The following is a 21518-nucleotide window of genomic DNA, read 5'->3' as shown; positions in this document are numbered from 1 at the left end:
AATCCGGTAAATCCCATGACATAAAGTGTTGAATACATATCTTAAAGTTATAATGATTATTTTTTTTTTCTGCGCGATAACTCCTTCGCAGACACCACGTCATCTTCGGCAATGAGTGATACTAACAAAACCTTTGATGTTTTTGTGTAAGTAATGTGTTAAAAATACGCAGTTATGAATTTATGTAACCGTTCACATGAAATAGCTCACTATCTCGCTATTAGGCGATTATCTCATAATAAGCATCTTCACTCTATACATGTATGTACATGTTTATAATATTATTATATGTATGTTTCATATAAATTGTCGAACTTTAAATTTTTTAACACATAATATTTAAAAATTGACGATCGTCATTTCTACGTTGCGATTCAGCGCTGATCGTGTGTGTGTGTCTTTCAGCAGACAATTAAACACAAGTTTTAGAGACACGGTCTGTTCGAATGATTTTCGCATCAATAATAAATTTAATCATCAGCGGTTATTAATAAAACACGTTAATTGTTTTTTTTTATACAATCTATAAAAAAGTTTTGAAAATTATATACTTGACATTATATACATTTAATACCCTTTCTAAATTACTAATTCATACATTAAATTACATGTTTTTTGCTTCGTAAATGTTTTTTTAAAATTTTCTATATAGTTCCCTCTCTTTCTCTCTACATTGTCTATTTGTTTATAACATATAACTTAATAACATACAACTTTAACTAATTTGTTAATTATATATAACTTTTTGTTTGTGCATGTAAAACGCGTAAGAATTTATAGATCAGAAAGAGAACAAAACGCGGAAATGATAAAGCAATTAAACAAAATTTAGTGCTCTGTGCGAGAGAGACTAAGAGACATCCGTATAATGCGTATGCGCATCGCGTAAATAAAATTTCCACATTTGAGCGATCGGTAACGATGCAAATGAGAGAGATCTTAATCACTCCGATCGCGTGGACTTCGAACGTTGGCTGAACGAACTTTAACCCGAAAACATTATGCGCTTTCATACCATATCAACAACATATGATTAATTCAAACGCGCGACCGCCACGTGCGTTCACGTGAATTACATTTCAAAGGTCGTATCAAAACCTTGTTGCGTAGCATCGGCATCTAAAAATTGCTGTGTCTCATATATGTATGATAACACTTGTACTTTGTAATGACACGTACACCGTATAAGAGCTAATGTTCTGATTAAAAAAAAAGAGTAATTAACAAAAATTGCGCACAACACGTACGCATGTATTATTTTCGATTCTCAAGGTTGAAATTATAATCGCTTTAGAAACGACGATAATTTAAAATATCTGTAATTTCGTTATCGACATGACTAACGTCGCAAATAATTACCCGTTGTAATAATGTAATAATGTTTGGATACAAAACATTGGATAATATTTTCAATTTTTATTTATTGTTTTTCTAAAAAACTAGTAGTCCCACAGAGAAACAAAACATTCTATACAGACCTTCATTAGATGTTCATTAAATATCACATGGACGTCTATCAGACATTTAATCGGACATTACGTCTGTGTGAGATGTAACACAAGCTCGATGTCCATATGTGTATGCACTTTCTCCCGGGCAATCAACGTGATTCTGCGAAACGCTGTACTGTATTCTGATCTTGGAAAATCACCCCACTCGATTAAGTCAGCGATAAAATTCCTAAAATAAATGTCAATGCAAGCCAAATAACAGGATGATAGTGTAAAACAATTTCTTGCGTCATTTAAAAAGAAAAGTTAAAAATTCAAACGTTTCGATCTTTACAGGCTAGATTTTTGCCGGTCGATCTTTTGTTAATCTATTTTTTGATCTTCATCGATGAAGATTCAACTCGAAACGTCTGAATTTAGTTTTTTTTCTTTTAATAACGAGAGAGTGTTTTACATCCTATAATTTAGCTTGCATTATAGCCTCAATCTTTCTAAACACCACATGTTTCTAAAAGACGACTAAAAAAAAACTTAAGAATGTCTTATTTTTTTCTTAGAGTGTATTTTTCGGCTTTTCCGTGCTGTCTGAATTATTTTGACATTGTCATAAGCCTATTGAACAAAAATCTCTCTCTTCCCCTTTATTTCGTTTATGAGAAATATTATATTTAAAAAACTAAAAAATAATTATTTGTATATTTCTCATTTAGATACATATATGTAAATTGTTCCTTGTGAGCAGATTTCACAATACCGTGATTTTTTTCTTTATTTCAGATTTTTTCAAAAGACAAAAAAAGATTAATAAAATGACACACAAAAAAATAACATTTAATGAGCGAGAGTTAGTTTATCACGAGATTTTACACGAAACATGTGTTGCGCGCTTTCGAAATCACGCGAAGCACTGGGTAAAATCACGCGTGGTCATCACGTGACTCTTATCATGCGACTCCGCAAGTTTTGCGAGGCGATCACACGGTGCCGCCACCGGTAGTGCCCGCAAGGTCCGACTGAATAATATTTAACTCTCGTCCGCGTGGTGCCGGCTCTCAGTGTTTGGCGTTGTCGGCCCGGTTCCGATCTGTTCACTTCCATCAGCGGTACAAGTCAAGCTATCGCCAGCAAAATATTCGTAGACGCAAAGGACGACGCACTCTTCCCTTCATCCGCTCTCTGTGTTTTGTCATCGTCGTCGGCGCGTACGAGAGGAAAATAATCTCCGGTCTCTCCCGAATCGAATCCTCATCACTCGCCGAGAAAATTCTCCCGTGAACGAGAGGTAGGTCGATATAATCCCTGATTTGTGTCACCCCTACAATTTTTTAACCCCTTTATGTTTCCAGCTATGGAGCATACGATGCTCTTTTTTTCTTTGATGAATTGCGACAAATTAAGCATTGATGTCTGTTTTATTATACTGCGATATAAATGACATTTGTTGTCTCGACATATATCTCAACGATTTTATATTAATATCTCCGCGAAGATACCGCGAGGATATCACGGGATATAACTTTCTTTCCAGCGAAGATAAAATAGAGAAGTGTTTGCGTATCGCGATTTATAGAATATTTTAATATAATCTGAATGACAATTTTGTGTGCTTCTGATCGCATTTGGTAGTTTGGACAAAGCTCGGCGCTCCGCTCGTCTTTTGCAAAGAAAGCGTGAAAATAAGTAACGACATTCGCGCGCATTTACTTAACAGTAAAACTATATTTGTATTTATGAATGACCGTATAAAAAAAGAAAAAACAAGTACAAACAGGCTTTATGTTCATTTACGATTATTATTTTACAGTTTTCTTTTTTTTATTCTCTCTCTCTTTATCTCTCTTTCTCCCATTTGCACATTAAGATCCTGAGCACAATGGACAAAATATTAGGAATAGGAAAAAATATTAAATATTTAGAAAAGAAATTTGAAATATAATGTTACATTAAACAAAAGAACGGAATAGATTAATTATTCCAAATTCTTATTTTTTAATTTATGATGCGTTAATTAATTTCATTTTCTTGTTTTGTTAAGAAATAATTCAAGTTTCTTATTTAATATTCTTATTTAATATTTCTTATTTAATATTTGTTTTTTATTCCTAATGTTTTTTCTTTTGTGCTCGGAGTCTAACTCATTAATATTTCGATCGAAGTTTCATTTTGCAAAGAAGCAAGTTTTTTAAATATGTAACAGTTTACAAAATACTATTTAAAAAAAGTCATTTGTGTGTAAAATGTAAAATGTTTTTTAGATTTCGAAAAAGTGTCTAGTCGTACAATCAACCTTGTATAGTTTTGAAAAAAGTAATTATCATAAACTAGCTTGACAAATTAAAAAATTAGAATAAACTACGTAGCAAAAATGCAAATTTCTTGCTTCTCTTTATTTAACTATAAAATGAATTGAATTATCTCTGAAGAAAAGAGGTGGAGAAGGAAAAGAAGAAAAGCCTTAAGCGCAGTCTTTTGTTAACATAATGGAAATTTATATGTTAAGTACAGAGTACGGTCATGTTAAGACTTCTACGTTAATTTACAATTGAGCGTTCAAATTTTCCTGTGAATATGAATGTACATGTAGGCTTTTTTTGTTTCTTTTTTTTAATTATTTCATCGATATATCACGCGAATCAACTCGACCATACTAAGGTAGCTCTTCGTATGATTTTGGCATTACTCGTCGAAGCCATTACGTAGCGGCGGAGTGCCAAGCGTGTAACGGTGTTAGAGAAAAAAAACTTGGACCTCTTCTGCAAACGACTCTTTGTTACGTAAGAGAAAGAATAAACCGGGAAATATTTGTGGTAAGTCAAACGCATGCGATTATGCGTATTTTCTCAACGACGTGGACGTCGATTTCCGTTGAAAGATATTACCGTTACTAGACCGCTCCATTTCTGCAAGCTATCAGCTCGCCACGGTGCAGTGACTCTAGTGTTATTAATATCAGCAAAATCTATTGAAGGTAAAAAAGAAAGTGGATTTAGATTTGGCAAATTATATAAAATTGTGTCAAATTTAATCCACTTATATATATATACATATATATATATATCTTCTTGACTGTTAAAAGAACTTACGTTATTTACTTTCTCCGAAGTATTTTGCGAATATAAAGTCACAAAGAAAGAAGTAGTTCAAATATGTTGTAATAATTTCAAAATTAACGAAAAAACAGCGTTTAGTTTAGACAGCGTTTAATTTAGACCGTTTGTCATTTTTATTCGCAATGTTTTTATAGTCACGCGTGAAAAAAAAGACAAATATGTACGCTCGCAAAGTAAATTTATTTTATTGTTCGTTATTAACAAATAAATGTGTCGCGCGCTTTGTTTGCATCATCTATCGGTGTGAGAAAATTAAAAAAACTTGCCTGGATAATTGTATATGCGATATCACTGTTGTTATTGTTCGTTATCATTTCTGTTGTTGAAAGGAGAATATAATTGTTTTGTAAACAAAACCGAATCAGGTAGGTTTTTATTAATGTTATTTGCTATTTACAATTCGGACGTCAGAGAGATATTTATTTCTTTTATGTAGTTTAATAATACTATCAATCTTTCTTATAATAATACTATCAATAATACTATCATATCTTTCCTATAATAATAGTATTGTATGTGACTAAAGTACTTCGATAAAAAAAAACGCAAGCAAAATAAAAAAAATTGATTACCAAAGATTATTTATCAAAATAACTGTTCTGAAATTTATATTCAAACACGTGTCGTTAGACCTCACACGTATGGCTTTTGTTTCTTTTGTTTAACAACCTAACCTCGGGACATTTTTATATAAGAAACAATTATTAGCTAAAGACAAATTCTAAAATTATCGCAGCCTTAAAATTTTATTGACTGTTTTTAATAAACAACTTGATCTTGCTTAAATGTGTGCGTTATGTATAAACGAACAAGCGAAATGTAATCCGCGTAATGTATCCGGCGAAAGTACACGCATGTTTTTCCGGGATGATTTAACCGAACGACAAACACAGCATCTTGCAAACGATACATATAACAACATCAAAATTTGATTCAATAAATATTTGTTCTCTGTGTACGTTCTATGTATATCGTGATTTATTAATGTTCCATAACTTGCACTTTTCGTAGTTTTGTATATACAATTCGAAAAAGTGTAGTGTTTAATTTTTACTTGCAAATTGTTATGTCACGTGTATATGTAGATTTTTTATTTTCCACATGATCAATGATCTTTCATTTTAAATGTACTACTTGCATATAATGTATGCGAAGGCATTTTTGTTATAGTATTTAGCAACAGATAACAATTGATTTTTTATTTACGCATTTTTAATTATCGGTATTACCCAGTGTGATTCGATAAAATCACATACGTGTGTCAATCGCGTATGTATATATATGTATGTAGTTTTGCAACGAGCATATCAAACTGCACTTAATCTATATATTTACAACAAAAATTTATTTAACATCAACTTGTTTTGATCAAAAACAAAAACAATGAACAAGAGAAGAAAATTTATCAATGACGTTATCTTACAAGTATTTTGCGGGATCCCACAGTATTGTGCAAATTCACTTGTGGAATAATTTTGTTACCAAGTGTCACAACGTAAGTGCGTGATCAGTCGATGTTCTTGGCCAGATCGAGCGTCTTACGTGACGTGTACGTACGTACATACGTGAGAGACATCACGTATATATATAAATATGTATGTATATTATACATTTTTCAGTACACATTTATAGAAAAAATATTATTTACATAAACAATTCGTAGAGAAACTTGATGTAATAAATATCTCGTCTTTTTTTATTAAACAGTGATAGCGGCCTTAGCAATTAGAATGCATAGGTATATGTATGTGAATATATTTTTATGTAAAATGTGTTTTATGTAACAATCGCTTTTGCAGAACGTGAGAAGTTTTTGAATGTACTTGCCAATTTATAAAAAAATGTGACAGAAAGAGATGATAGAGAAAGAGATATGCATATTTGTATCTGGCGTTCACGTGCGTCTGTGTGAGTCTGGCAACTTGTGCCAGAATGAACAAGCCACGCGGTCGTACGAGCCGTGTCAACCAATACGATCGCAGCGATTATGTATCGTGGTTCGCGCGCACGTGGTCGCGCGCCGAAAGATGTGTGCGCGCACACACAGAATCACAAGTACATAATACAAACTTGGATGATACTTTCTACACACGTATTTTGTTAAAAAGCGAAAGTTAAGGAAAGCGATCGATTAGGTAAAAATTAATAGCCAACTAATAAATCAATAAAACTTATAGAAATTATATATAAATAATAAATAATTAAAATAATATTTATAGACATATATATATATACATATATATTTACGTGACAATATCGCGAAAATAATATATGAAACACAAAAATATTTTTTGCTATACTGCGTAAAATTTTCGAATATCGCTAACGACAGCATGTTTTTAATTAATTTTTACTAATGGTTTCAATAATTTTTCAATAATGGTCTTAGTAGCGTATACCTAGTAGCTGAAAATAAAACTATTGAAGGAAAATACGACGAAGAAAAGATTTAATTAGAACACACGTATACGTGACGTGTACGCGTGAAATCACGGTGAATGATGCATCATACGATGGACGCCTGACGCAAGGGTCAGCGAGCACTTTGATTATCCGCGAGTAAATTCGCTTCGTAGAGGGGAAACGACATAACGATCGGAAAAAAAATTGATGCTGAGTACGCGAGAGAGAGAGAGAGCGAACTATCAACAAAAAAATCAAAATTCTTAGCTAATGTGTGCTCGGATGATTTAGCAGTTGCGCAAATCGGTGATTTATGTGCGCTGATAAAAAATAAATTATTTATCTTAAACTTGATTGACATAAATTATTTCTTCCGAATTTATGCAAGGTTGTTTTGCTATATGTTACGCAAGAGAAGAAAGAAGAATCTTAATTTCTCGTCGGACTTTGAATCTTAGAAAAAAAAATTATTTACACAAACCGGTTTCTTTTTTTTTTTTTTTACAAGTGTTCACGTTTATAAAACGTGACAATACTCTCGACGACGGTTTGAACCAGTCAGTAGTTCAGTACGGTCAATGGGAAGCGCGCGGTCGATATTGTCGAAAGACCGTCTGACCAGTTTCGCTCGACATCATTCGCCGCTTTCAGGTGGCGAGAGTCGTACGATGCGATCTTATTGGCTCAGACGGTCTCAGCTGAGGCTCAGGCTGGGACTATCACTGGCTTCGTGTGTGTATAAATATGTATACGTGCACACATCAAATCATCTCGTCAGTTCCTTCCACCGGCACGACCGGTACCGCTATCATTTACGGTCTGAAAAGCAAGAAAAAGAAAAGTAATGAGATGTCTGCGCGATCTTGAGATCGGTCGAGGATATCGCTCTGAGAGAGAGGTTTTTTAAATAAGGAAGCGTTAATGTCGATAACATATTTCGCAAGAATTTCTCTCACGAATGGAAAAAATTTGTAAACATTTTGTCTTTCTGCACAAAGTGCACACATCAAATAAAAAGAAACACTAGAAAATCTTTGTCGAGCTATCAAGGTGTGTGCTGTAGTAAAAAAAAAAAAAAAAATGTAATTCCATAATTTTTTGACAAGAAAATTTCCGAATGAAAGAAAAAGATAAAATGTTATCTAAGAATGTATTATAGATAATGAGTAAACATGCTTGTCATTATTTATACGGTTACATTCTGTTTACGTTTTACATAACCGGAGATAAAAATAAAAAGTGAAACCAATATGTCGAAATCTATGTTCGAGATTATTTCGCGAGATTTGAATTCTAGTAATCTTCCGTCCGTTATATCAAATTCACATTGAAAAACGAAAACAAAATATTTAGTCTCTTGCTTCCCGTCGCTGATATGAATGATATTAATCTTTCACGGACAGACACGGGTTCTTCCAGATCCATTCAAAAATTACGCATCTGCGTTTCTAAGTAAAATTTAAAAAGATTTGTTTTAAACGCTTGTATCTTTGAAACTACTAGAGACTTCTTCGATTAATTTTTTTTTATCAACGCAGAATTGTTCAAACGTTTGGTTTAAGAAAACAAACTTGAAAAAAAATGTTGATTTTTCACGAAGATATTTGATTTTAAGATCACAGGGGGTCTCTCACAATCAGTTTGTTCGGCTCGGTGATCATTTTTGAGGCCGGTCTGCAAAAAATTAACGATATTGCAAACCAAACACCATTACATAATCTTTTTTTCTTTGCAGTTGTTTTGCGCAGATAATATATGAATGTGATTGACTTTTTATCTTGTTTGTTTTTAAAATTTATGTGCAAAAAAACACTGACTTCTGATGTAAAAAACGAAATTATTCAAAACAAATTTGTCACACGTGATGTATGTGTGATGCACTGATGTATTATATACGACACCATGCAGTCAAGTAATTTTGATCTCCAACTTTTTTTTCACTTGATAGTGATGCGTTACGACACACGTGTTTGTTTAAAGTTTCTTAACAATATGCTTGTGTTTTTTATTATGCAGAAATATATTCATATACAAAACTTGTGCTAGTTAAAAAAAAATAGCATTTTTATACGCGTTAACAATTGTTTTAGAGAAAAAAATACGCGCAATTCAGTTTAAATTATTTTTTATAAATTGTCGCAATTGTATATATTGCACGTAATTTAACACAAAAATATATATTTTGAGATAAAAATGTATTATATAACATCGAGAAGAGAAGAAAACATTTATATGAAGCACGTAAAGCCACGTTGTTTTGTGAGATACGTGAATAAAAACAAAACTATCAGAAATGTCTTTAATGAGACGTTTCTTTCTCATTGCGACATTATCAATCTTAAACATTAATTTACGCTACTTTCCCAAATCAATACGTCAGTCATTATGTGTAAACGCCTCTTTGAATTAATGATTTAAACGCCTACGTAACAACTAACTGGCATATTTTGACAACTTGCGTTGTTTAAGATAAGAGTGTTGATGATCACAATAAAACCTTGATTATCGGCACTGTCAAGCAAATCACGTTAGTGATTGATGCGGTTCAGACGCACGTAACAAAGTTTTTGACAGTCACCACGTGATAACATCGTGCCAGACGACTGCAGTGGGTATTGCTGGTTGGCTTGGCGCCGTGTGACCTTGACAGTGATCGCACTCGCTCGAACGAATCGACTTACAGAGGCCGCGTCCTCAATCTTGTAACCGTAGGTTCACCTTTAAAGCAACATGATACACAGAAGTTGCCGTACAGACACAAGCACACAACAAGACGCCTACAACATGAACTTTAAAGAAAGTAAAAAGTTCATATGTAGATATATAAAAATAAAGGTGGTAATTAATAATAATAATAATAATAATAATAATAATAATAATAAATATTAAAAACGTCAAATTAACAGATTTATACGGAAAAAGAAAAAAATCGTTTTAAAAAGCGAGGCAGTAGCTTACAAAGGCACCTTAAATACAATAAATAAAATATAAACTAAAGACAATTCATAAACACACAGATACGAGTATATTGTATCATATAATAAGTTAGTTAATTTACGCGGCAAATACGCGATTTTTTGTGATAAAAGGAACAATCACATGTTAAGTCGATACTTACCACATATTACTTTCTTATTTCTTACACGTGACTATTTTCTTGCATAACCGATGAAACGTGAGTAAGACATTAAAAAAAAATTTGCATTTAAACAAGTCACAGTCGATAAACTTACCAATTCATCGCATTATTATTGAAGTAAAATGATGACTCACTGCAGAAACACGTGATTTTCACGCGAAGTTGCGTTTGTTTTCTTTCTCTCCTTGATCAAATGTAATTTAAATTAAAATTAGAAGTTAAAAACAAAACCGTGCGACATTTCTGACAAACTTCTGCTTGCGATGTCAATTATTGTTTATTCGATCTTACTCCCGATCCGAGTGAGATAGTGTCCTATTCAACGAATTGTCCCCTCAACGAGATCAGCTGATCTCTCACCTGATAATGATGAAACGCGGAGACCTCGCGCAGGCGGCCGTGAAGCTCGTCGTTGTGTCAGCGTCCCGGCGACGCGCGAGCCTGCGCCTGGGAGACGTCCGATGAGGATCCAGCCGGCAGTCGATAGATGGTCCTCGACCGGGCATCGCCGAGACCATCTCGATATATTCGCGATCGCGAGGAAACATAGGCGGATCCTCGGAATCGTATACGCGTTTTTGCGTGTACGAGGCAATTGAGGGACGAGACAGATTGGGTCGAGTCTGTGGTACATTTGTAACGACACGGTCGGGGTTATCTATATACGTTATTGTTGACTATTCATGGGTTCAAATTGATGAGAAAGCGAGTTGAAATTGTAGTCATTAAAAGTTTTAAGCAATTCGTTAAAATTTATATACACGTAATATACATATTATATATTCTATGTACTTGTACACACGTGTATATATATATATATATATATATATATATATATATATATATATATATATCACGGACTTTGTACTCTGTGTTATCATGATAAACAAAACATGTATTCTGATCAGATTAATCTCAATTTCTTTTTCGCTTATTTTTAATGAATATTGCATATTTTGTCTTATATTTATATTTCACAATGTGTCGTTCTAAAAATTAATTGCGTTATTCAAACAAAGAGATATAAATATAAGACAAGACATGCAATATCCATTATTGACGATAAGCAAAAAAGGAGTTGAGATTATTCTGATCAGAATGCATGTTTTGTTTATCATGACAACACAGAGCACAAAGTCCGTGATATGCGTTATCTGATTGTCTATGTTTGTATATTATAATAATATTTTTTTTTTTTTACGTCCGTTATTTTTCTTAAAAATATATACGTCGGAATTATTTGCTCTCCGCGGGTTTTTATTAACATAAAAAAAAATCGACATTCTTATGCGGCAAAACTATTCCGTTTATTACGCACGAAGGTGAAACTTGTCATTTTTGCTTTTCGATCGAATGATGCAAAGAACGTTTTGTCGCGCGACCGGTGAAAGTCTCACAAGTGTCACATTGACAAAAATTAAATTGCTTTCTTTTTGGAACACCGGCAGCCAAATTAACGCGAGCGCGAATCCGGTGTACCGAACTTGCAGGTGTAAGATATAATACATTTCCGGAACTCTCCGGCATACATAATCGTCTGATGTAATGAATTTTCAAATGGCGTTATTTCGCTTTTAATATTGTATAAACGAATCGCGAGTCCACACGTGCGGGAGCTTTCCTTACGGCTCCGGGAATAAAAGAGAGGACACTTGGTGCGATATGTTCCACATGTATTTGCGCGTCGACTTGACTCTTTTATCGATTGCTCTTGCGTCACGCTTGCTGTTGCCGCGCTATTCGCTCCGCGATGCTTTCGGGATATTCGATTCTAGCGAAGCGTCGTTAATTACGTGACACGCGAGTCATGTCAGCTTCATCATTGCCCGTGTGTAACGAGCCACGGGCAAATATGATTACGCCTCGTCACAAAGGAGGCTTCTATTCCCGGCTTTCATATTTCAGAGTTGATTAAATAATTCGATTTCAATAAAAACAACTTCCAGCTAATTGCGTTCTCACAAAGTATTCTGTACTGCATTTCGGGTATCTCGTGTTTTTTTCCTTTTTTTCTTCTTCGTTATTTTTTCTTTTTTTTTTTTTTTTCAAACTTTAATTCCATTTATAAGTTTTGTTGACTACTAGTCTGTCAAAAAAAAAAAAAAAAAATGGAAAACTAAATATTTACAGATAGATACTAGTCACTGGCGAATAGAACAGTGACAAACGTTCGAAGACAAGTTTAATAACAAATGGCAATTTTTATCTTGTTGTTGATAGAATCTAAATGAGAATGGCACCGAATGTGACCAGCACACCGACCGGAGTCCTTTTTGAGGGCGAAACCGTGGCCGAGCCACTGATTGAAGAATCCAAGGAGAAGCCCAAGTACGTCAGGAGCATCGTTTGGAGAAACGTTTTGATTTTTGCTTACCTTCATCTTGGCGCACTTTATGGAGTTTATCTCGCGATTACCTCCGCCAAATTAGCGACCGTCATTTTTGGTGAGTTAGTCTTTTGTTAAAACGCACGATATATATGTATAATTGTTTTAATTGCACGGTTTTGTGCGATAATAGGTTTGTTTTTTTTCCCCGAACAAACCTAATGTTATCTGAAAGTAAAAGCCACGAGGCATTTGATAGTCAAATATGTCTTTATCTGTGTTTAGCAAATTTCAAGGAGCGACTGTAGAACATTTATGTAAAAAAAATTGTTATTTTAACCAAAACTGCAAATGCATGAGCTCGTTGTGCACGTTTTATACTGACGCAAAACTTTTTAAAACAAACAATTAGCGAGATTAGATAGTCTGATATATCGCATTCGACGAACTTGCGTTGCTTCTGGCGAACAGTAGTAGTAGTTTTTTATTATTTCGCCTAGATTATCTTAAAACTATCTCCCGCGATTAGTTCCATTCCGATGATTACGGTGTAGGGACTCTGACCGGAAGCGCGGAAACTTAACCAGAAGCTGCTCTAGTCGATGCGCGTTTTCTGATTACACAACAGAATATTCAGTTTAAAAAAACTGCTGTGGCTCGTAGTTCATTTTTATGAACAATGTTTTTTACGTGCAAAATTTTTAACAATTCTAAAAAGACTCACTGCGTTCTGATTGATTAAATTCCAACGCAATTCCCAGCAATATTACATTTGACACTGGTTTTACGCTATATTGAAAAAACAAAAAAAAATCACGCCAGATTGTAAACAGTTTTTATTTGATAGAAAATAAATATACTGAAATATATTTGGTTCTGAAGATTCTTATTGGATCGCGAAACAAGTTGGTGACATGAGTGTTACGAACAAATTTCTTTGATGATCTCTGTCTTTAAATGTAATTTACCGCGGAAGGCGGTCATTCGATGAAGATTGATCGTTCTCAAGGAAGAAACAACACAAACGAATTGCTTCGCGTGTATAACATCGTGATCTTCTCGATTACAGCATACTTCTTATACCAATTCAGCGGCTTTGGAATCACAGCCGGGGCTCACAGATTGTGGGCGCACAGATCCTACAAAGCCAAATGGCCTCTCCAGCTGCTTCTTGTGATCATGAACACTGTCGCATTTCAGGTACGTGACAAATTTCTTCCGAAAGAAGAAGATTTAACAAATAAAAATACTCGCGAGAAATTCGAACTTCGTCGGATAGATCAAAGTTAAAAATTTTTTTTTTGCGATAAATCAGAAAAAGTTATAGAAATGATCGAAACCAACGGATTTAATGAATTAAATAAAAAAGATAGAATCGATGTTTTTTTTTTGTATTGCGATCAATGAGACGTGAAGAATCGACATCAGTGATGTCGATCATATATGTATAAACACACGTGTCGCATATCGCAACGGAAACATAGCATGATCGAATGCGTCGATATCTGTGTGTTTGCAAAACAAGCAATCAGAGCGTTGTAAAAGGAAAAAGAAAAAAAGAAGTTAAATTTTGTTCAAACTCGAGAATATGCAAATGACACGTAATGTTGTTCGATATATATTGTCGTTATTATAGTATAATATTATAGTAACATTTTTGTACAAAACAACGCAACAAAATATATAAAATTAAATATGTTGCGTCTAAGTTGAACGACAAAAAAGCAACTCAGGATCATTTCGAAAATGTATACTTCCCTCAGGATGCCGCGATCGATTGGGCCAGGGATCATCGAGTTCATCACAAATACAGCGAGACCAATGCCGATCCGCACAACGCTAGAAGAGGTTTCTTCTTCTCGCACGTGGGCTGGCTGCTCTGCAAAAAGCATCCGGAAGTGAAGGAAAAGGGCAAGGGAATCGATTTGAGCGACCTCGAGAGTGATCCGATATTGGCATTCCAGAAAAAGTAAGTGTATAGGTGCCGGTCGTCGCATCGACAGACGCAACGAGGTTCTTCTTTTTCTAGAACAGATTTTTTTCATTTTTCTCTTTCATTTCAGATATTACATCGTGCTTATGCCGCTGCTGTGTTTCATTCTACCTACCGTTATTCCCGTTGTATGCTGGAACGAGACGTGGATGAACGCTTATTTCATTCCCACTGTTCTACGTTACATCTTCACGTTGAACATGACGTGGTTGGTGAACTCCGCCGCTCATCTTTTCGGAAACAAACCCTACGACAGGTTAGTATCAATTAATTACGTAAAATATATTTAAGTTTTCTTTATTTTGTTCCTTTAAGAAAATCCTCTCATCTTAAGTTTCCGTCGTGTTTACGAAAAGTTTCGGACCGATGTAATCGACATTCTGTTAAAGGATTCTGGTTTCTTATCCAATATAGATACATCAATCCGTCGGAGAACACAGGAGTCGCCATTTTTGCACTTGGCGAGGGATGGCACAATTATCATCACGTCTTCCCCTGGGACTACAAGACGGCCGAGCTCGGCAACTACAGGTTGAATTTTACCACGGCCTTCATCGATTTCTTCGCGAGAATCGGTTGGGCGTACGATCTGAAGAGCGTGTCCGAGGACATGGTGAGAAAACGTGTGGAGAGAACGGGCGACGGCAGCCACGAGTTATGGGGCTGGGGCGACAAGGATCAGACGCAGGAAGAGAGGGACGACGCTATAGTGACACATCGCACGAAGAATCAGTAGAGTCGTGTTGTTAATGTGCCGGACTAGCGTATCTCGATTTTGGAACGTAACTAAACTTCTTTTCACATTTGTCTATAACTCTCGCGGTTTTAATCCGTTTGTACAAATTCAACGGAGATTTTCATGGGAACTTCGGTGAAGGAGAATCTGATCGAATTGATCTTCTCACGCTTCGACGTGTTGCTGCACAATTATTTGGCGGGTTCCATAATAATACAGCCTCAGAAGATCCGACGATCGGTCAGAGAACAATTTTTTGTAATGTGTTTTTCGTAATGGTGTTCTGGATCGCGTACGCCGCGTGCTCGCTCTTTCTTACTGGTCTTATTAAGATAGTTAACTGCATTCGACTTGTTAATGAAAAAAAGTTTATATATTGTTATATATTATTTACATAAAGTTTTGAAAACAGTACGTATGAATGAGAAGGATACGCATGTCATAATTGAAACATCCTGAAAACAAAACTTAATTTGTACTTTTGTCAGTACACAAGATCGATATGTAAATATATAATATAATATATAATACACTTTAACTAAAAACATGGTAGAATTTTTTCACATGTTGAAATTTAATTGACAAGTTTTCATTGACTACATACATTTACATTTTGGTAAAAATTTATATTACTATAAATTAGAATATGGGATGCGAAATGAAAATCGCAAACGATCTGTGTTCTTAAGATGCGCGTGGAAATCATTTTTCGAATAACTTAAAAAATTTTTGCTCAAGTTTTACATACACTTGTTTACATGATCGAATTTCTCACGACACGAAGCTTTCCGAAAATCAAAATAATCTATTAAATTCTTATTGCACAAATTTTATATTAATTTTTATGTGAGAAATTAGTCCGCTTGTTTATCAATAAAAAGCATCAAGCGGATAGTCATTGTCCAGAACATCAGCGAAATAATACTATTTACATTAGCAATAATAAGAATAAAAATAATTCCTAGTTTTGTTTTTTGTTCTTGTTTTTTTGTTTCTGTCTCATGGGATATACGCACAAACTTTAGATGCATTACGATTAAACGACTTTAAGTTTCTTCTTTTGCTTTAAGTTCCTATTATTTCTTGTGCACACACACATACACACACGCACACACACACGTCGCGTTAGATTAGTTTGTAGATTTGTCGAGTAGATTTCCAACATATAATTTATTTCTACAATATAGAAACTATTTGTGTTTGGAGGGAAGATTATGCAAATTTGTTTGCGTCGTTAGTAATAAGATTGCGATGTGATTGCGAGAGTTACGAGTAAATGTATATTTCAGACGAAAACTCGTCAGTTAACACACAATGTTATATGCTTATGTTACAGGTGATGTAAATACGATTGAAAAGAAGATTTTGATTTCTGATGTGTTGATTTCTTTAACATCTTTTGTTATGCGTCTTCCTTTTGACGAACGCGTATCGAAAATTAATCGTTTCAAATTACACTTTTTCTTTTACGAAATTGTAAAATAACGCATCACACGATTTGTATGAGAAATCCACAAAATTAGTTGGCAAATACTAGTGTTTTTACAATGCAGTACAATTTCACGCTCTCTTGTTTTTTTTACTTCGAATTTTTTCATGGTGAGACAATCGCATGAGACAATTGGTTATACGTTTATTCAAGTAGGTAATATATTGTTGCATATTCCTGTGTTTGACTTGTCGATTTTTGAATAACAAGGCTCTCGTGTAGCAAATTATTGATAATGTAGCTAATATTGTTATCTATTATTTATTCGTCCACAGCATAACGACTTTACCGAAGAAACTGAGTCACGCGATCCGTCGGAATACAAAATTTATTAATACGATACGCTATAAACCTTTGTGTACGCGTATATGATAAAAGTGATTCTCCTTCGATTATTATTAATCTTATTGCGATTAATTAATAATATAAGATATAAAATATAAGATATTGCACGATTATGGTGTATTATACAATGATGAGCGACGTACTAAGATACATATATAGTATGTATAACTACTAAAAATTGTTTAATAAAAATATATTTTTAAGTAAAGACAGAGCTCATACATATCTTTCCTGTGTTTTTTTTTCCAAAACACTTCCACGGATTTTTTGTGGTAAAAGGCAGACAAATAAAAACAAGAGAAATTATAATCAGACGATAACAACAGATTAAAAAAAAATAGGAAAAAAAAAAATTTGTTTTCCATGTTTTTTTGGAGATTTGAATCATCAGACATCGGTCATGATATTCCTTGCGATGATATAACATTGTTAATTATTGTTGCAGTCAGATGCGATAAATCTGTTTTTTTTTTTTGTTTTATTATTGACCATTTGGTGTATTGCGTTTTTTTTAGTGACCATGTGATTTATAAGCTGAGCGATTGTAAAATCTTACATAATTTTTGTAGTGTGTAATCACATGTTATTTTAAGTTTCATTTTATACACAGCGTCTTTATATTTGAGTACGTCTAAATGTGTTTCTTCGATATTCACAATAATTTTCACTAATGTTTAAACATATTTTTAATATATTATTAATACGTTTTTGAAAATACATCAAATACAAAATTTTCAATGATGGAACACAAGTCTCTCTCTGTGTGCGGTTTCCTCAGCGATTTGCTTCAACTCGTCCAGAGCCTCTTTCATCGTTTTCTCATTATTTGTGATTTTCCACAGAATCTTTCTCACATCTTCGCTGCTGTTGGTCTTCATTTGATCGACGAATCCGAGTTCCCGGAATATCTTGAGGAAAAACGTGGCAAAACCGTTTTCGTAACAGCCCAGTTCGTCAGTTTTCCAATCCCAAGAAACCAAATAATGATAATTGAGCCAATACGATTTTGAAATGAAGAACACTGAATTGTCGTTAACCGGATATCTGAAAAATAATGTCAGATTCAGTTTTTGGTTTTTATTATTTTGAACATTAGAAGAATTATTTCAAAGAAATTTTTGCATGTAAAAAATCAAAATATGATAAGGAAACAAACTCTTTGATAATTCGAAGAGAAAAGAGCGAGATAGAATAAAAAAAAAAAAAATGTAAAACCTGTCTTCTTTTGTCAAGCCCCAAACCAACACCGCGCTGTTTAATAACCACGCAAAATGGGTCGTTATTGTGAGTCGTGCAGCACCGATAATTAGAAACGCATTTAGCAATGATTCATCCCAAAATTCAATCGGTATGTTGATTGGCAGTAAAAGTCCGAAAATAATAAAGAGAATCCAATACAACCTGCAATGCAAGATGTTTTATACAAGGTGTTTATTATACAAAATGATATATTATCAGACAAAAATGCAATAAAAGTTCAAAAACGTACTCTTGCACACAAACAAAATAAAATATACAAACATTTTCTATATTATATATAAATATTATATATAATGTATAAATATATTATATATATGAGTCATAGATAGAACATACTTTTTTTGAATCCAAACGTAGTCATCCTCATCGACGTCTCGCATGTCTATGTCGATTTCGTACTTGGTTTTCACGTGACTCGGCACTAAAAACATATTGCCAATCACGTGCGAGTACAAAAACCCTTTCTTATGATTATACGGATCGTACTCGGTGTTGTGATATCGATGATGGACTCGATGATAGAACACCCAATTGTATATCGGCCCCTTTTAAACAAATATTATATATATATATACAGCTAGTTTTATATTTTTATTATATTTATTATATTTATTGTTTAGTATATTTGTTTTTAAATTATATTTGTTATTTTTTGTTCTATGCGATTGTGTAAACGTCATGCCGCAATTGCATTATTGTTGTAAAATCGTTGTACATTGCAAAACATGGTTTTGTTTACCGTTAATTGAATGCAAAGTAACCTACTTATCATCGTTTATTTCTAAGTGTCACGCTCATGGCTGTCCCCCCACACTTGCTTGCGTAAGATGACAGTGCTATTTGTTTTTACGCAAAAATTTAAACCTATCAAAAACTAATAAAAATCAATAAAATTATTCAAGTCCAAACTTCGTTTTACATTTTACTTTTAGTATATTTTATTTAATTATGATATGATGATTTCTTAGCTCGTTTGAATAATCACGCAATTATTTTCGTTCGCGATATTTCACAGTTTTATTCGTTATTAGTAAATTCGATATTTTTCTTACCACGCCGGCAATTGTATGCGCGATAAAGACGAACAGTCTGAATTGCCATGAAGCTGCAAAGCTTTGATGGGCGTAATAACGATGTGCACCAATTGTTAATCCTATATATGACGTTGCGGTAAGAAATACAACTGAAATTTAAATTGTTTGTATAAAGAATCAATATACACTTGTTAATATTTATTTTATTTTAATTAGATTAATTAGATTAATTAGATTGATATCTTTATCTGACCGTAATTTTTATACAAGGAGAAGAGTAACTCTTTTAGCGATACTCACAATAAATTAATGTCATCCATTTCGCTTTTGTGAGCAGAATATGAAAACCGGCAATTCCGATCACATGAAGATACAGGTAAAACAGGATTGCAGCCCAATTAAGATTACTCTCCGGTGCTTTGTTGTTACTGCTGTTCTCTTTTTTGATTTCGCTGATATTCTCTTCGATCTTCTCCATGTTATTCTTGAACGGCTGACACGATTCTGTTACGCTAAAAGAGAAAAAAGAGAGTAAAAACATATTTTTATAAATATTGTTTCTCTTGTAAAAAATTAATTTAACATACCAGTAGTAGTAAATATTAAGAAATATTCTGTACAAATCTTTCCTTTCTAGCTCTGCTCATTAGACGTCACCTGGAATCAACGGACATTCACTAGATGTCTAATGTCTGTGTGGATGCGTATAATTAAAATCTAAAAGTAAAATTATTATATATTTTATTTAACGAAATGTAAAAACAGAGGACAAAAAAGTAATTATAAAACATTAAAAAATATGTTTTTTTAAAAAAAAAAAACAAATTTACCTGTGACTTGATTCAAGAACTGTCGCAAAACGAAACGCACTTCTCAAAAGTCGGAAAGACACTAAACGAAAATATACGTCGACAATAAAAATATGCGGTCGACCTTACGACCCTGTTCAATATTGATGAAGAAAGAATATTTCTTCGTCATTTCCTGATGTTCAGATTGCCGATACTTTCCTTACTCGTTGCACAAAACTTGAATCATTAGAAAAAGAAAACTTGTTGTGATGGCTTTTAAATGTTTGTTCTAAGTCGTAACAAATATTTTTATTAAGTTTTGTGAACCGAAAAAAAGATGAAAGAAAAGATCGGAAAAAAATAAATTTTCAATTCTATTGCTTTATGTTTTTAAATATCAGTGCAATTAACTGTCTCAGCTGCATAATATTAATTTTGCACAAATCAGAAATTTTTAGGTTTGTTAATTAAAAAGTTAATTTCACATTCTAATTGTGTTATATTCTTACAAAAGAAAGGTATATAGATAAATATATATATATATCAGAAAATATAATATATATATATATATCAAGGCACTCTGCAAATAACATTTCGGAATTTATATTTGATTTTGGAATCATGTTGTAAAAACTTGGGCTCAAATGATTCTTAAACAATTAGAAATGATTTAAACAGCATGTGTATTCACACATGAGCGTATATACATATAGATATTCAACAAGACATGTATTTGATAATTTTACATAAGCATATATTGTATATGTTTATACATAATGATTATAAGACGTTATTAGGTATGATGTGTGTCAAACTTTAGAGATGTTTATAACGTTCTTTGTTCTGGTTTATTTATTTAAAATATTAAAACTATCTCTATGTAACGTATTTAGATAGAAGATGACGATGAGAACGTATGTACAGTAGGTTTTCCTGTTGAGAAGAAAGAAATATTCACTTTTTTAAGCGGTTTTACGATCGATCATTTGTTTCGACAATTTTGCTGCAAAACAATTGCCGACTTCTCATAATTGTGTTTTAATCTTATTCATTTTTTCGAGCGGAAAATAATTTCATAGCTATGTATGTATTTAGAAAAAAATACCATCTTTTATCCAAAGAATCTTTGATACCGAAATTGTTTTTCATCTAACAGGTTCTTACTGTACGTATAACAAATAATGTTCATCTATATATACACAAAATAGGAACTGTTGTTTGAAGAATATCATATATAAAAGGCACCATGTAAATGTGCTATCAGTGCAACCTGTTTTTCAAACTAATTGCTCGTGACACTTTGAAGATACAAAGTGCAAAAGTAAGCGTATAACTTAAGAGTATAGAAAAATATATTTTGTTATATTTATCATTTGTTCGTTATACGTGAGAAATACATATAGTTTTATAGAATTTTATTCTCTCATTCTAATGTGCGTAG

General features: G+C 33.2%; 2 protein-coding genes across 4 annotated transcripts; one reads left to right on the top strand and one right to left on the bottom strand.

Moving 5' to 3' along the window:
* The first annotated feature begins 2494 nt into the window (after window positions 1–2494).
* LOC109856065 (acyl-CoA Delta(11) desaturase-like) lies at window positions 2495–17200 on the top strand. 2 transcript variants are annotated; one of them, XM_020430923.1, is made up of 6 exons: window positions 2495–2733; window positions 12324–12547; window positions 13499–13629; window positions 14193–14398; window positions 14493–14678; window positions 14837–17200. In XM_020430923.1, exons 2-6 carry the CDS (start codon window positions 12331–12333, stop codon window positions 15156–15158), a joined length of 1062 nt encoding a protein of 353 aa, XP_020286512.1. In that variant the 5' UTR covers window positions 2495–2733; window positions 12324–12330; the 3' UTR covers window positions 15159–17200. The 2 variants fall into 2 exon arrangements, with proteins under 2 accessions (XP_020286512.1, XP_020286513.1); XM_020430924.1 differs by lacking the exon at window positions 2495–2733 and adding an exon at window positions 10600–10866.
* A 255-nt stretch (window positions 17201–17455) lies between these two features.
* LOC109856066 (acyl-CoA Delta(11) desaturase-like) lies at window positions 17456–20202 on the bottom strand. 2 transcript variants are annotated; one of them, XM_020430925.1, is made up of 7 exons: window positions 20117–20202; window positions 19874–20003; window positions 19587–19798; window positions 19305–19435; window positions 18589–18797; window positions 18208–18393; window positions 17456–18036 (listed from the first exon to the last, which is right to left on the bottom strand). In XM_020430925.1, the coding sequence occupies exons 3-7, from the start codon at window positions 19762–19764 to the stop codon at window positions 17727–17729; spliced, it is 1014 nt and encodes a 337-aa protein (XP_020286514.1). In that variant the 5' UTR covers window positions 19765–19798; window positions 19874–20003; window positions 20117–20202; the 3' UTR covers window positions 17456–17726. The 2 variants fall into 2 exon arrangements, with proteins under 2 accessions (XP_020286514.1, XP_020286516.1); XM_020430927.1 differs by having other exon boundaries at window positions 19874–19943; window positions 20117–20182.
* Between the last annotated feature and the right edge of the window lie 1316 nt (window positions 20203–21518).

This window comes from Pseudomyrmex gracilis, unplaced genomic scaffold (genome assembly GCF_002006095.1).
Source record: "Pseudomyrmex gracilis isolate BER0280 unplaced genomic scaffold, ASM200609v1 scaffold_106, whole genome shotgun sequence".
Lineage (NCBI taxonomy): Eukaryota > Metazoa > Arthropoda > Insecta > Hymenoptera > Formicidae > Pseudomyrmex > Pseudomyrmex gracilis.
The sequence above is the reverse complement of the archived record's forward strand: the minus strand, read 5'-3'. Positions and strand labels throughout refer to the sequence as shown.